The sequence below is a fragment of the Mobula birostris genome, chromosome 3 (assembly GCF_030028105.1).
Source record: "Mobula birostris isolate sMobBir1 chromosome 3, sMobBir1.hap1, whole genome shotgun sequence".
NCBI lineage: Eukaryota > Metazoa > Chordata > Chondrichthyes > Myliobatiformes > Myliobatidae > Mobula > Mobula birostris.
Window position 1 is genome coordinate 196,528,650 of NC_092372.1, and position 15,557 is coordinate 196,544,206.

Here is a 15,557-nt window from a genome sequence, read left to right on the forward strand (position 1 = left end):
TACAATAACACAAAAACCTGAAACGCATGTGTAAGCTGTACAGTGTTGAAGCACCTTTGGCGTTTGCATTGCCAAAGATAATAACATCCAGGTGAGGGCATCCTTCAGTCATCATTAGTCCAGAACATTTTAAACAGCTCCAAATGTTATAAAACTTAAAAATATATTATGAAACTCCATCTTAACCCTTGATTACAAGGAAAACCCCAGCTTTCATTTGAATTTTGTACTTCCACTTCTCGCAGCTACCATTGGGCAGGAAGTTCAGAAGACTTAAGTTCTACACCACCAAGTTCAAGAATAGCCACTTCCCTCAAACCATGCAGTCCTTGAACCAACCGGCACAATCCCAATTACTTCATCTCAGCAAAACTATGGCTGCTTCAATCACTTTGCACTAAAGTCAACTTCTTTTCTATTCTAATTATGAACTCTCTGGTAAAAATAGTGCATAATTTATGTTTGACTTATATTTTTCTTGTGAACACTATATACAGTACTGTGCAAAAGTCTTAGGGATTCTGTATATAATTTTGGATGTTACAGCCTCCACAGAGCCCCGATCTCAACATTGGGGGTATCTGAGATTACCGAGAGGCAAAAGAAAGCAAGACAGCCAAAGTCACATCACCTGAAGTCTGGCAACTTCCCCTTCCTTTCCAGTTCTGAAGAAGGTTCCTGGCCCAAAACGCTGACTGCTTATTCTTTTCCATCGATGCTGCCAACCTGCTGAGTTCCTCCAGCACTTTGTGTGTATGCTGCTCTAGATATTTATGCTTTTTGGTGTGCAAGCCCTTGATGGTTCAACACAACCCTTACCTGAAAATGCAGCTCTGGAGGAGATTCCTAATACAAACTTGTGCTATTACCCAGAAGCTTCTTTTAAAGTCACAGTGGGGTCCTTTTATATGGAAAAAAGATTTTGGGAGGGGCTTGGGTAAATTATTGTGCAATATCGGATAATCCCAACTACAGAAAAAAATTGTAGATACTAGAAAGCAAACAGGTTTGATATTTTTTACCAAACCAAGTTAGATGACTATAACCTGGCTTTTATTTTGCCCCTTGCTCAAACTGATCAGTGCTTGTTTATGGCAATATACATACTGAACTGACAGTTCACTGTCCTTTAGCACTGAAGAGATTAGGCTATAAAAGTTTTAATGTGCTCACAGCATTTCACCTAAGTGCTTCAATCACTTGCCTTCCAAAAATAATGGGCAAGTACAGGTGTTCTGGCAATGTTTTTAAAATGTCTAATACAGCTTTTCTTTTTGGTTGCAATTAATTTCAATCCCCCTGAGCTTGCTTCATTCCATGCCTTCCTGAAAATTCATCATAATGGCAAAATAAAAGCATAATCATTTCTCAAGTTTATACCTTCATGTCTTCCAGCAAATCCATCTGGGAGACTCACAATAATGATTCCGAGCTAAAGTGGGAGCACGGTATCATGCTTCCTCTACTGGGATTTAGCTGCTAATACTGTGACTTAATGAAGATTCAACCACAAAAACCTGTGATTTTAATTGAGAAATGAAGACTTCAGCACATTATGTGGGTGCATGTATAGAAGCTATCAAATTCAATCACTATAAAGAGAAAACACAGGCTCTAAACAGAAATCACTAGTTCTAAAAATTCTGTCTTTGGAAGCCATCTTAAGATTGCTTGTTTTTAAAAAGCATAAAAAAATTATTTGCTTAAATAAACCAGCTGATAGTACATAGGAGACGTGCTGCTTGGATAATTAGAGTTTGAACAAAGAAGAATATGTATGTTTTGCAAAGACTAAGCATTTTTGTTATAGATCAATAATTATAATTGCAGCATTTTAATGCTACCAATTTCTCTGTTGAGCACAATTTTACTCTGTTCCAATAAATGACAAACCACAATCAAGAACAGTCCACTTAAGCACAAATTAATCATCCAGAAATTCTACACAGAATGGCTTAAGCCTTGCAAAGCATTGGGACTTACCACGTATATGCTATGTTGTGCTGGTGAAACTAAATCCATTCACCATTTCTTTCAAATGGTACACGTAATGTAAAGCCATCAAAAAGAAATATTTAAAAAGTAAAATTCATGAAAAACTAACATTTGTTCTGTTAGTGGGTGGAGGTTGATGAATACTTCCTCGCATTAACCGATTCCACCACCACTACTTTATAATTTCCTGCTAGTCACCTTATCTACAGTGTCTAATCTCACTTTATGTACATACAATTAAAGTATGTATATAAGCTATCTTATGTATTTATATTTATTGTGTTTTTTAACTATAGTGTTCTTTATCTTATTATGTTTTTTTGCACTGCATCAGATCTGGAATGTTAATTATTTCATTTTCCTTTACACTTGTGCACTGGAAATGGCATTAAACAATCTTGAATTACAAAGTAGGTTACATCAATTAAATGAAAGACAATATTTCTGAGTTCAATATTTGTTAAATTATTAAATTTTCTTGCACACAGACATAAAATAGATTAACAAACATAAAATTATCTCAATGCAGACAGACATAAAGTGACATCAGAGAATGAAAAGTTCAAAAAAATTCTTAATTTCCTTATATTAGTTCCCATTTGCAGAGATCACTTCTTGCTGATGTATATTGTGGAAAGCTGGGTGTAGATTTTTTAAATGAATAAATGTTTACTCAAACATTAATTAGCTTTCCTCCTTCATGCCAAATGAAATGGCAGACCATTGTGCAATTCTAAAATATGCTGATGTCCTGGCAGTAGAACAAGTAAAAGTATTACTACCAAGTATACAGTATTTCTCCATACACTCTACAGCTTAAGGGCACTACAAATAAATCACTTCAGTTCTTAAGATCCACAGTAAATACATGAAACAGGGCTAAACACTTGCTATAAAAGCAATGACCAATATTTCATTGCTACTTGAAAGAGAGTGCCTTTTTTTTTACCTGAACATATCTCCAAGACCTTTCAACATCCCTTTCTTTGCTTTATTCTTCTCTTTGTCCTTTTCCTTCTCTTTCTCTTTGTCTTTCTTCTTTTCTCTCTCTTTTCCAGACTTTTCTTTCTTTCTGTCCTCTTTGGCTTTTGAACCATTGACCTGTTTCTCCACTGTGCCCAACTGCTGCCCACTGGCCAAAGACGGTTGGTCACTTGCTGTTGATACAGACTCTCTACCTGATCTAGAACTCTCTTCGGTGTCTTCCTCCACTGTGAATAAAAAGTAAAACATTAATGTTCATAAAGGTATTAAAAATCCAAACTAAGATCAACTTAGAAAAAAAATCCCACAAGCATGATTATTAAAAATGGCAAGATTTTTAAACTGGCTCCAGAACCACCAATGGTGAAACTGCTAAATTGGCACCGACAGGTTAAATGACAATAGGGAATGCCCGAGGGCACTAATTTTTTCCCTTGCTCATCATGTAGTGGGGTGTCACTTCAGAGTAGTCAGCATTTACGTTCCCATTGTAAACTCGGTACCAATTCTCACCCAGACCATGTCAGCAAATTCAGCAAGGGAACTGAACCTGAAATTTAGTTTACAACTCTGCTGTTTAAGCGTCTCACTTTCTGACCTGTAGCAGAGGGCAATGGGTTCAAGGCCCTGCACAAAGTCTAAATTGGTGTGTGTGCAGGACTGAATGAGTTTGCTCTTCAAATTAAACATTAAAAGGGGGCTCTTTCTATTGGGTTAGGGGACATCAAATACCCTGTGGTACCAAATGAAGAGGATCAATAGTTCTTCAGAAGTTTTATCTTGGTTTATCCCTCTAACAACACAAATGACATCAGCTCTTTGGAATTAAACTGAAAATGCTGTAAACACTTGTGCAGCCTCTGTGGGAGAGACAGTGGGGGGAGTAGAGTTAACACTTCAAGTCAATGATGCTTCTGAAACAATGATCTTTCATCAGAATTTATCAACCCAAGATGATAATTCCATTTCTTTCCTTCTTTACATTTTGTTTTATATTGGGTTTCCAGCATTTAGCATTTTCTAGCATCACTTGTTCGATCCAGTTTCCTGAAATACCAAAAAAACTGCAGGGTCGTTCCTACCTCACCATTTAAACACATATTTTATAACAATCTTTGCTATAACCTGTGGCTTTCCACCATCTACAAACTGGCAACTGAAATACTGCCCCTGTGATAGCAGGGCTTAATTTAACCTAGCAAACGCAAAGGATCAGGAGAGCTTCTTTTACATTGTAATAGGGCACATCTGAAGTCATGAAACTCAAACTTTCCTCAGATGATGATAGAAAATAAACTTTCTGGGGTATTGTAATAGATCCATTGCATTGGTGCAACTTCTTGACCCAAAACTGACGAGAATGCGGGAATCCTGATCAGTTTACAGTAATGATTGAGCTGGATGTGCAAAGAACTGTTACGGACGAGTGTAAGTACATTATAAAACTAAGCCAAGGGCAACTAACAAAAAAAGATCTTTCTGTATGCTCATAACTGAAGGGAAGCTAACATCATCAATGTTATAAACTTGATTTTGCACGGGAGCTTAAAGTAAAACATCTTAAACTGCTCTGCAGGAAATTTTAATGAAAAAATACAATACTAAATTCTGTAAGGAAATATGAAAAACAGCTTGGTCAAAAGCTTGCAGGATTTAAGGAATTTCTAAAAAGGATGAGAGATGTGGCGAGATAGTGAAATCAAAGGAAAAAAATTTACAGAGATTGGGCCCAGCTGCTCGGGGAACAACCAGGAGTCATAGAGTGATTAAAATCAAAGACAAACAAGGACAAATTTGGAAGGTGAACTTTAATTTGATTAAAATGAGCAACATAATCAAAGCTTTTCCAAGTGTCAGGAATCAAATGGATGATTGTGAAGATTTTTTGTTGTGGAAAGTCATCAAGACATCAGCAGCAAATATAACTGAGACACCAGGTGGGAAAACTACAAGACAAACACAGAATAAAGACTAACTTGAATGCTCAATCATCAACTGCGAGAATAGACTGCCTGCAAAAGCAGTAAATTCCAAGTAGTTGAGGCATTCAAAGGGGAATTTGATCAATTTCAGATTTATCGAGGGGCAGACAGAATTATGTTTGGGTAGGATTAAAAAAAAGTTACAGGAGATTCAGAAATGGGTGGGAGGGACGAAAATTCTCACCTTAGAAGTTGTATATTTGTCAGGAATCATTTCGTGATCACTTGAAATATTTTTAATACACTTTGCTAACCACCAATTTTTCTGCAATTCTGTTCATAGGCAGTAGTTTAATTTCTCTTCAAGAGACTTTAAATCCTTGTCCGTGTCTTCAAATCCTTCGATGATCTTGTCCTATAGAATCACTACTTGCTCCTCATCCTTCAATCTCTGAAATCAACTAACTGTACAATATAATTCATCACTTTTCCTTCTCCAGTTTTATGTCACTGTTTACAGCACTATAGCCAGCTTCCCAGGTGGAATTCCTAGCTGCAGTCCCTGCCTCTCTACCTTCTCAACCTCCTTGGTCATTCTCACCACCTTTCTTCCACTCCACGTCAGCTTTTGGTCCTACACTATTGTTTTCCCCGGACTGCATTGACATTGAACTGCAAAGAGATATATTATTTTAAGATGATGGCAGCAATGAAGTTTCACACATTTGGGGAAAAAATCAACATAAAAAGTGTGAAAAGTAGGCAAACCGATCAAAGATGTAATAAAGTGCAGCAGACTTTAAAGTAACAAACCTGTGCACTGTCAAAGCATAATGTCAAAGAAACTGCTTTGAGAGGAATAAATCAAAAGAATGTAAAATCCTCATTATAGGAAAGCACTGCACTAGTTGGGCAGAATCAAACTGTCATACTAAGGCCCTCATCAGTTTATGAAAAGAAAACTTTTATGGTTTAATCACATATATTTCATGTTGAGTAACATTTGCATCTCAGCCATTTTTAAGGAGTTACAATTTTTTCACTTTCATTTCAACACATCATTTTTACAGAAGTTCTCATTTGTTCTGATAAATCAGATACACAACCACGTAAAACATGTACAATGTTATTTAAGCTTCAGTTAATACATAGTGTGTAATATTTGAAAATGAGAACCCAGTGATTCAGTATCTCACTAATGTTTCTTGATCCTAATGATTTGCTCTCAAGTAAAGTGAGGAATTGCAATCTCATCTCTCTTGGGGCTCTTGTACTATATAAGGGCAAACATATCTCCTACTTTGATACAATAATTCAGCTAGTAACTGTTGTCATTTCCAGTATATAAAAAAAATTGAAACAGTGCAACTCAGGTAGTATAACATTATCTATCTTCAACAGAATAAGTTTTAAAAATGAATTGGCACCAACTAAAAACGTTACATTATGCTCAGGGTTCCTTGGCTACTTTAAACAGCTTCAAAATCAAGGAAGTTTCAGACTTCAGTACATCAAATAAACAGAAGCATGATCTTTCAAAATCTTGCATGCTTATTGTAAGATATGTGTTTATATATACACACACACACACATATATATATATATATATATCACAAACACTCCTAAATTCTATGTTTTCCAAAATAAGAATTAAATACAAAAAAAATCAATTGTAGCATTTAGTACATAGCATCTAATTTAATGCTTTACATTGAATTAAAGGACAAGTCAGGAAATGACTTTTAAAAGGGAATATTTTAAATCTTCTTTCCTGCCCACTCAGATGTTACTGGAGAGCAAGCCTTCAAAAAATCCCTACTTTGCCAAACTAACTGGCAGGTAGCATTATCATTTAATTGCACTCTGAAAGGGGAAATAATATTCCTGGAGCCCAACAAAACTCGTCTACCATTCTGTTCATGTGTCCTCGACATCCAGAATTCACTGTAAGGGTCAAGTTACTCTGAAGCATTTCACATTTATGATTGACGAATAATTACATTAAAACAGACTCTTTCAGCACAATTATGTGAGAATGCTTTTCTCTCAATGTTATGGCTAACAGCCTAATACGATTTTGTTACATTTTTAAAACCAGACTACAATCCAGAGTGCAAAATGACATTAAGATGAACATCATGATCTTATCTTTAGTGATAAGCCTATATTCAATAATTAGGTAGACTTCAATTTACTTATTTAGTTTTACCACAGAAAACTTCTTTGGTAAAACTAAACAGTTTCAAAATTCAAGTTGCTAAGTCAAAGAAAGACAAATTCCCTTTTATTTTATCTTACCATATTATTTTCACCATAACTTTCAGTTCACTTCACTCTCATTAATCTCTCTAGGTTCTCCTTTAATACCTCGATGCTATTCACCTCGACCACTCTCAGAGTGAAGACATTTGTCCCTAATAGACAATTGACAGCTTGAGTCGTCATGTTGCTTGGTACCTCCTCCTATCAGGTGGGGTGCGACTGATATCTTCAGTTCTATCCAACATCAGCAAACAAAGGTCTCCAACAAAAAAAAAATTTGCACATTCAAACAATCCGGCAGCAGGAAGAGCCAGGTACACTCTTTGCTCAATTATATGCTTGTGTGCAATAAATTTCACCCTTAGCCTCATCTCGGATTTACAATTGCCAGCAATTTTGCAGCATGAGATGTGAAGTTGACAACTAAAAATTTTCCTGAGGAATTCTTGAGTAATGCATGTGATACAATATAAACTGCACAAAATATACTACATAATGCTAATTAAAACTCCAAGTAAGAACACCTCAACAATTTTCCCTTCAGTGGATCTAAATAGACAGCAACATTAATGATCATTCTACTTAGTCTACAAGTAAATTGCTGTAATCAGTTTCATTACATACATGTTTCCATTCCTTCATCGTCATCATCATCTTCTGCTGGTTTATCATATGATTTGTCAATGGCAGCCCGGAAACTTTCGTTGCAACCTCTTCCTCGGATGATGCGGGGTCGTGGACGATGGAAAGGAATATCACTGTTCAAAGTTACCTCAGCAACTGCTGTCTGCAGACTTTCTAATGAGCTTGATTTCTTCAGCCCTAATGAAGGCCCAACATCCCTGGTCGACGAGCCTTGGAGGTCAAGATGCAAAGTTGTTAATTAAGTTTGCTCTGTTAATTGAGAACCAAATCTAGATATTTGGTATTCATCACATGTCATGCAAGTCCCTGGGGTTGTTCACATGTAATCTGGATAATGTTCACTGTATTCATTTGCAGGCCTCTATAGGTTCATTGCTCTGGAGTGATATAGATTCTTTATCAATGTGTGTGACTGTTCAGCAGTGCTGTACTATTAAAATTCAGACAGATGTGAAACACTGGGACTGGAGTCCTTGTTTAGTTTTCATTTAAAAGTTGATTTGACAGTTACTGCTCATAAGATATAAACTGATGGAAAGTTTCCAAAAGTTAACTGTTGCCATTACCCTGGTGTTTGGTTACTGATTAAAATACCTGTCCACTTGGTGATTGTTTCTGTATTAAAGTCTGGCTTCAGTTTTCTCAAAGTCCCAGCAAGCATTATGAGGACTCAGTAACTAGAGCTTCCCAGAAACGTGAACTTCAAGTCAAAGTACAAGTTTATACTTGTCACAGTATTCCACTGGGACACTCATTTGGATTATGAACTTATGCTCCCAGCAGAGAATAAAACCAAAGATGGATAATATAAGTAAACATGGGAGTGCTGTGGCTGGGTGGTCGTAGGCAAAGCCATCTCCGTGGTATCATAGAAAACTGCCTTCAGAATCCCCAGAGGACATGGTTCAACAAAGTTTTAGACTTAAAATACATCTATACTATTTCTATAGCACAAGATGAATGCCAGAGTAACTGAAATCATCTTGCTGGAAAGAAAGATTTACAGGGTATAACATTACAACTCTCTCTAGTTTTAGGCCAGTGACTTTACAAAACTCTGGATAGCAAGCAAAGGTTGTAAGTACCATCACCTTCACTCAAAAACTTGTTGGTAAGTGACATTGAAACCTGCTAGAATTACTTTTTCCCTGTGCTACTTTTGATTGATGTCATGTACAACTAAAAGAAACTTCCAACATCATCACCTATTGCTTAAAAGGAGCCATTCCTTTAACTTCTCTGTGTGGTGGGTGGAGGGGAACATAGAACATAGAATAGTACAGCACAGTACAGGCCCTTCAGCCCACATTGTTGTGCCGACCCTCAAACCCTGCCTCCCATATAACCCCCCACCTTCAATTCGTCCATATACCTGTCTAGTAGTCTCTTAAATTTCACTAGTGTATCTGCCTCCACCATTGACTCAAGCAGTGTATTCCACGCACCAACCACTCTCTGAGTAAAAAACCTTCCTCTAATATCCCCCTTGAACTTCCCACCCCTTAGCTTAAAGCCATGTCCTCTTGTATTGAGCAGTGGTGCCCTGGGGAAGAGGCGCTGGCTGTCCACTCTATCTATTCCTCTTAATACCTTGTCTACCTCTATCATGTCTCCTCTCATCCTCCTTTTCTCCAAAGAGTAAAGCCCTAGCTCCCTTAACCTCTGATCATAATGCATACTCTCTAAACCAGGCAGCATCCTGGTAGATCTCCTCTGTACCCTTTCCAATGCTTCCACATCCTTCCTATAGAGAGGCGACCAGAACTAGACACAGTACTCCAAGTGTGGCCTAACCAGAGTGTTATAGAGCTGCATCATTGCCTTGCGACTCTTAAACCCTATCCCTTGACTTATGACAGCTAACACCCCATAAGCTTTCTTAACTACCCTATCCACCTGTTTAGGCAACTTTCAGGGATTTGTGGACATGTACCCCCAGATCCCTCTGCTCCTCCACACTACCAAGTATCCTGCCATTTACTTTGTACTCTACCTTGGAGTTTGTCCTTCCAAAGTGTACCACCTCACACTTCTCCGGGTTGAACTCCATCTGCCACTTCCCAGCCCATATCAACCTATCAATGTCTCTCTGCAATCTTCGACAATCCTCTACACTATCTACAACACCACCAACCTTGGTGTCATCTGCAAACTTGCCAACCTACCCTTCTACCCCCACATCCAGGTCGTCAATAAAAATCACGAAAAGTAGAGGTCCCAGAACTGATCCTTGTGGGACACCACTAGTCACAACCCTCCAATCCGAATGTACTCCCTCCACCACCACCCTCTGCCTTCTGCAGGCAAGCCAATTCTGAATCCACCCGGTCAAACTTCCCTGGATCCCATGACTTCTGACTTTCTGAATAAGCCTACCGTGTGGAACCTCGTCAAATGGGAGGGAAAGGGAACTTGAAATCTGAGGTAACCCAACAGGAGAGGGATGATTGTTACTTTGAACAAAAACAAAAGGCTGTTTTTTGTGGCTTCATGATTATAGAAGAGATTTACAACATAGGATAATATTTTTTGCTTTTGTCTCTAGGCAATACAACATTCAGTTTAATGTTTTCAGCTCCCACACAATGTTTCAATAACACAGCCATTCAGAGGAGCTAAAATGTCAACTTGATGATTTCCACAGGGTGCAAAAGGAACGCACAGAAACTCGTCCTTGCTGTGGGGATGTTGTGTGTGTGTGTGTATGTCTGTGTGTCTGTACACATACATGCATGCGAGCGTGAAGGGCCAGGTGGTGGGGGGAGGACCTTCAGAACTATGCATTTTATTAGTCTATTTTTTTGCTTCATATTATGAAAAAAAGGTTTTCAGGACCACAAGGAAAGAAAAGGTGTGTAACAGAGCCATCTAACAGTTCCACAGAGCTGGCGCAGGCATAATTTACCAGATTGTCTTTGATCCTGGGCTATATTTTGTCAGTCTTCTGATTGTACAATTCTTATTTTAAAAACTGCTCAATTCCACCATGACTGTTCTTGCCTCTAACCAACAGTTGCTTAAATTATCGTCATGTCATCCTCACCTCCCAATGAGCATTTACAAGTAGAGAGGCACATGTGTCTTCTGCAGGTAACTGCCACATCAGAGACGGGGTGCTTCCAGAAGAAAGTTCATTTAGTATTTTGCAATCTCTAAAACATCTTTTCAGCCATTTTCCCCAACTTCAGCAAAGTGCCATTTTTAATTGGGTGTGCAGAGCAGTTAAAAGATAAGAACAAGTGCTCATTTTTAAATGGACCAAAGCAATCTGAATTTCAGTCCAATCTAAACAAGGGGTAAAATGTTCCCTTATGTCTGGTGACTGGTAAAGGTAATCTTTTTAATAAATATTTACAGTATAAACAGTAATTAGAAGTACCAAATTAAACTGCATTAGGGAAGTTAATTAATCTCTGTTACGATGCTGCTGCAGCAACATCATCAATCAAGTCATTTTAACTTATGAGGTTAGTTATTTCCATCCCTTCCAACATGAACAAGATTATGCTAAGAAGCCAGATAACTCAGCATCAATGAGGATGAAATTTTAGCTGTATGTCCATTTACCTTCCTGTGGCTAGGTTCACAAAACACATACCTGCCTCATTATCTTTAATAAACTTATTCCCATCAAGTAAAGAAAAATACTTTAATCCAGGAAACTGGCTAAGGATAGAAGGGAATTTTTTTAAAAATGAGCATGATGAACTCTGAGCGATATCAGTGAGACCAAAGTGACACATCAAGTTCTTTTTGCTTTTTGTTGTTACATAGAAATTTTATCATAGAAAGGACGAACTACTAAAAAAATCTTAACTTTGCCTTGCTTCTTCATTCCCATGTCATGCACAAATCTTAAAGGTTAAACCCATATATCAGGTTTCAACAAATATGTTATGAAGTCCCTCATCTGTATTTGCAGGGAGCCAGGGGGCAGCAGTAAAAAAGTGCTGTTCAATATGCTTACTTATTTTAATATGCCCACTTACTACATAGAAATAAATGCTGCTTCATTCTGCATGTTGTCAAAAAATCATAGCAACTAGTTGCCAAAATAATATACAGAAGTTGCTTGCGACTGACACCAGCATTTGTGTGTCTATATTCAGGTGCACAGCAGATGTCAGGAAATTCCACAACTGGTTGATAGCGGGTAACTTATGGTGAAACAACATCTAGGAAAACAATTCCTTCTATGTTTTTGGCTAGATTTAACACAGCAGCTTAAAAAACAATATTTATACACACGCATTTACTTAAATTTCACTCGGTCTCAACCGTAACAAGTGCCAATCAATGGATCTGAAGACAGTGGATCCCACTTATGGCCCATTTATCTTCACTTTTCTTCCACAAAAGAAACTTGCCACAGAAAAAAAAACAAGCAACAATCTAAGAGCCAACTTAATGTGGCCATGACACCTGGATGTGTTTCGTGAAGCGCTAAATGAAGCCTGTTCAAGTGGCAGTAAGTTTGCTTCTTAGCATTTTGTCGGAATGTTAGTAAAACAAAATTCAATCACTAAGATAATAAATAAACCAGTTTGTAGTTATTTCAAAAACACCTCAAAGTTTAAGGGATTAAGGAAATATATCGCTGAAAAAATATTTAGGTCAGAGTATTTTTGTCAATAATTTTACAAAAATATTTCAGTTGACATACCTGTGTTTTATTCAAGGTATCAAAAATTCATGCACTTATTAACCAAGGACCAAATAAAAATATCTTATAATTTTCACAGTGGATGCAATACTGTTGCAAGAAACACTGTTCAAATTAGCATACATCTGTTTCACCATTTTTCTGTAACTAAAACTGAAATTAAATATTTATCTTGCAAGTCGCAGGTGGCTTAGTGGTTAAGGGCATGGCTTTTAACCTCTGGCCATTTAAGTTCAAATCTCTGAAGGAATGAAGCAAGAATTTACAATAGACCAGTTCGGAATCTGCACACCTAGCTTTGAGGAAATAATCTTTTTTTCTTGGTGTTTTAGGGTTGTGTGAATCTCTTAGTAACAGATAATTCCTTGAACTCAGAACTTAAGCTCCTGCACGGCTCAGCCAAAGCTTCCTTATTAGCAAATGAACTGCTGCAGCCCTACTTTTGCTTCAGCTGCAACACAGTCATGGCAGAATAGTGCAGCTAATTGAGCTGATGTCTCAGAGCACGAGAGACCTGACCTTGGGCATTGTCTGTGTGGAGTTTGCATTCTCCACGTGACCGCAATGGCTTCCTCCCACATCCCAAATACATGTGGGTTGGTAGGTTAATTAACCACTTGTAAATTACCCCAACTGTGAAGGCTAATAGGGTAATCTGAGGGTAGTTAATAAAATGTAGAGAGAATGAGATTAAGGTAGAGTTACGGTAAATGGGTGGTTAGTGTTTTGCACAGACTCAGAGTGTCAAAGGACCTATTACCATGCTGTATACTGCATCTCTAAAACTTTAGTAGGAGCTGAACAAATTTTCATGCATGTCTAATTTTTAGTCATTTACGTAACTAAATATTTTTTATTCAAATTCATCGTGTGAAATCAAATCAAATCCACCTTTGAAACCAGTGCGTCACTGAAATTAAGTGACCGCAAAATAGTTTTCAAGTAACGGAATAAGTAAATGAGTGTCTTCTATCAAAAAACTCTGTCAGCCTGCAGATTTTAAAATATTTAGCGAATTTCACTTGAATCATTTCTCTTCCATTATTTCATGGTCTCTACAGTAATCACTTCTCCATCTGTACTGCTTTTCATCTCAGCCCCAGTACACAAAGCTCACTGATTGGTTTACTCTGAACATGAAGCTAGCTTCATCAAGATCATCACCAAGTGAAGGTGTACACAGAGCTGTAAACTCCTACAATTAAATTTAAAACAAATAATAACGAAAGAAGTATGACAGACTATCTAGCTTGAATCTACTAACACTGAAGCCCATAGAACTTCAAAACTGGTTTCAGTCAGGCTTTCAGAAATTGCTTTCAACAGGTTTTCAGTTCTTCAATCTAGTTAATGCTAATAATAAGTAAACAAAAAACATTATTAATTTCATATTCTGAGTGGTTTTCCTTCAACCATGATTCATTTTCAAAACAGAACAGTCCTTTATAGTGAAAAGGTGTGACCAGCAACCTTACATACAACTGCATGTGGAAGGACTGGTGAGAGAAGGCATTATTAAGTGGGGCCCCAAGAGAGTGGTTGGATCTTCGATTTTTTTAATGTACATTCATGACCAGGAAATCAAAAAGGAGCACAAGTAAGTAAATTTTGCTGAAGACACAACAATAAAGACAGCAGCAGGAAGATATGACTTAAAAGATTTGGGGAAGGATTTAATTGAGACAAATATCAACTCTGAATTTAAATTTTAAATATTGCATACGAGATAAAAAAAAATCTGCTGTAAGCAGGCAGACGGAGCTCGAAAGGCAGACTTAGAAAGAGGCTTAACAAGTGGTGGCACACATAGCATAATGAATGCACATAACCTAGTTTAGAAACCTAAGAAGTTCAATAGAATGTAGTTTATAACGAGAATAACATTCCTTTATGCTGCCTTGACAATTTGTTAACATCCCTAAAAGATTAAACCAAATATGAATCATTCTTTGAAAAATATCTTCCAAGTATCTGTATTAAATTCACTTCTCTCTAATTTATATTCAAATCATATTGTCCTACTTTTCTGTCTTGCTTTGAAACTTCATTCTCGGTTTTATCTTATGCCACTTCAATATTTTATATAGTTCAGTATCTCTTTAACAGCCTTCATTTTTAACCATACTTCGAGCTTAAGTCTGAATTATCTTCACACAAATGGATACCTGAATTAGAGGTAGCAGAGAAGAGCAATGCTGTTCTCAAGAGGTTAACATAAGAGGATACATTAGAAAACCACAAGCATTACAGACAAGAAAGAAAACAATTAATGCGAGAACCTCATCGCCTATAAAATACCAAGGTTGGAGATTTAGCATAAAACAAGATTATTACTTCAAAGCAAAAGAATAAGCACAGGAAATAAATATTAGTGAAAAGTAAATTAGAATCAGCTATCAGTTAAGTACTTCTTTAATGAGAGAAAGCAATTATGCCTTGGATAAATCTTCCCAGCAGGCAAGATTTTCTAAATACAACTGTGTTCTATGATACAAAAAAAATTGACATTTCTGACACAGAGACCAACTGGCCCTTATCCATCTTTCTCAGTATCTAGCTTGGTTGGGTATGACTCCTCAAGCACTCACCAACCTTCTCAAAAAAATTCCACTGCTAGTCCTCTAAATGTATGGAGGATTTCTACCTCTATCACCTCTCTGGGAAGAGAGTTCAAGTGCTCCATTGCTTTTTGTGAAAAACATTTTCTACAAGTCTGTTCAATTTTCCATCAATTAACCAACGACATGGTTTCCTTGTTAGTAACCGCTGTGTCCAGAAAATTGGCTCCTTCATGTTCACCCTGCCAATATTTCTAATTGTTTTGCATATCTCAATTAAAATTCTCCTCGGGGTACAATATTCCAAAAATAAAACCCATGACAAATCATCTCCCTTTTTAACTATAATTCTGACACTCTGGCATTATCTCCTGCGCTATAGTATGATGACCAGAACCAAGTCAAGTAATTCAACTCTCAACAAACCATAGTTACAATTTCATGCCATTTTCCATATCTTTGCTTACACAATGAACCCACATATACTCATTTGTCACTGCCCTCTGCACAACTTAATTTCCCATCTTA

The 15,557-nt window shown here is 37.2% G+C and overlaps 1 protein-coding gene across 7 annotated transcripts in view; it reads right to left on the reverse strand.

Moving 5' to 3' along the window:
* pard3aa (par-3 family cell polarity regulator alpha, a) overlaps positions 1-15,557 on the reverse strand; it is an 881,596-nt gene that overhangs the window by 218,673 nt on the left and 647,366 nt on the right. For all 7 annotated transcript variants that reach the window (XM_072253986.1, XM_072253983.1, XM_072253982.1 and 4 more), the window contains 2 exons: positions 7,788-8,018; positions 2,945-3,206 (listed from right to left, as the gene is read on the reverse strand). In XM_072253986.1, the coding sequence (XP_072110087.1) occupies positions 2,945-3,206; positions 7,788-8,018 (493 nt within the window). The remainder of the gene's footprint in view (positions 1-2,944; positions 3,207-7,787; positions 8,019-15,557) is intronic.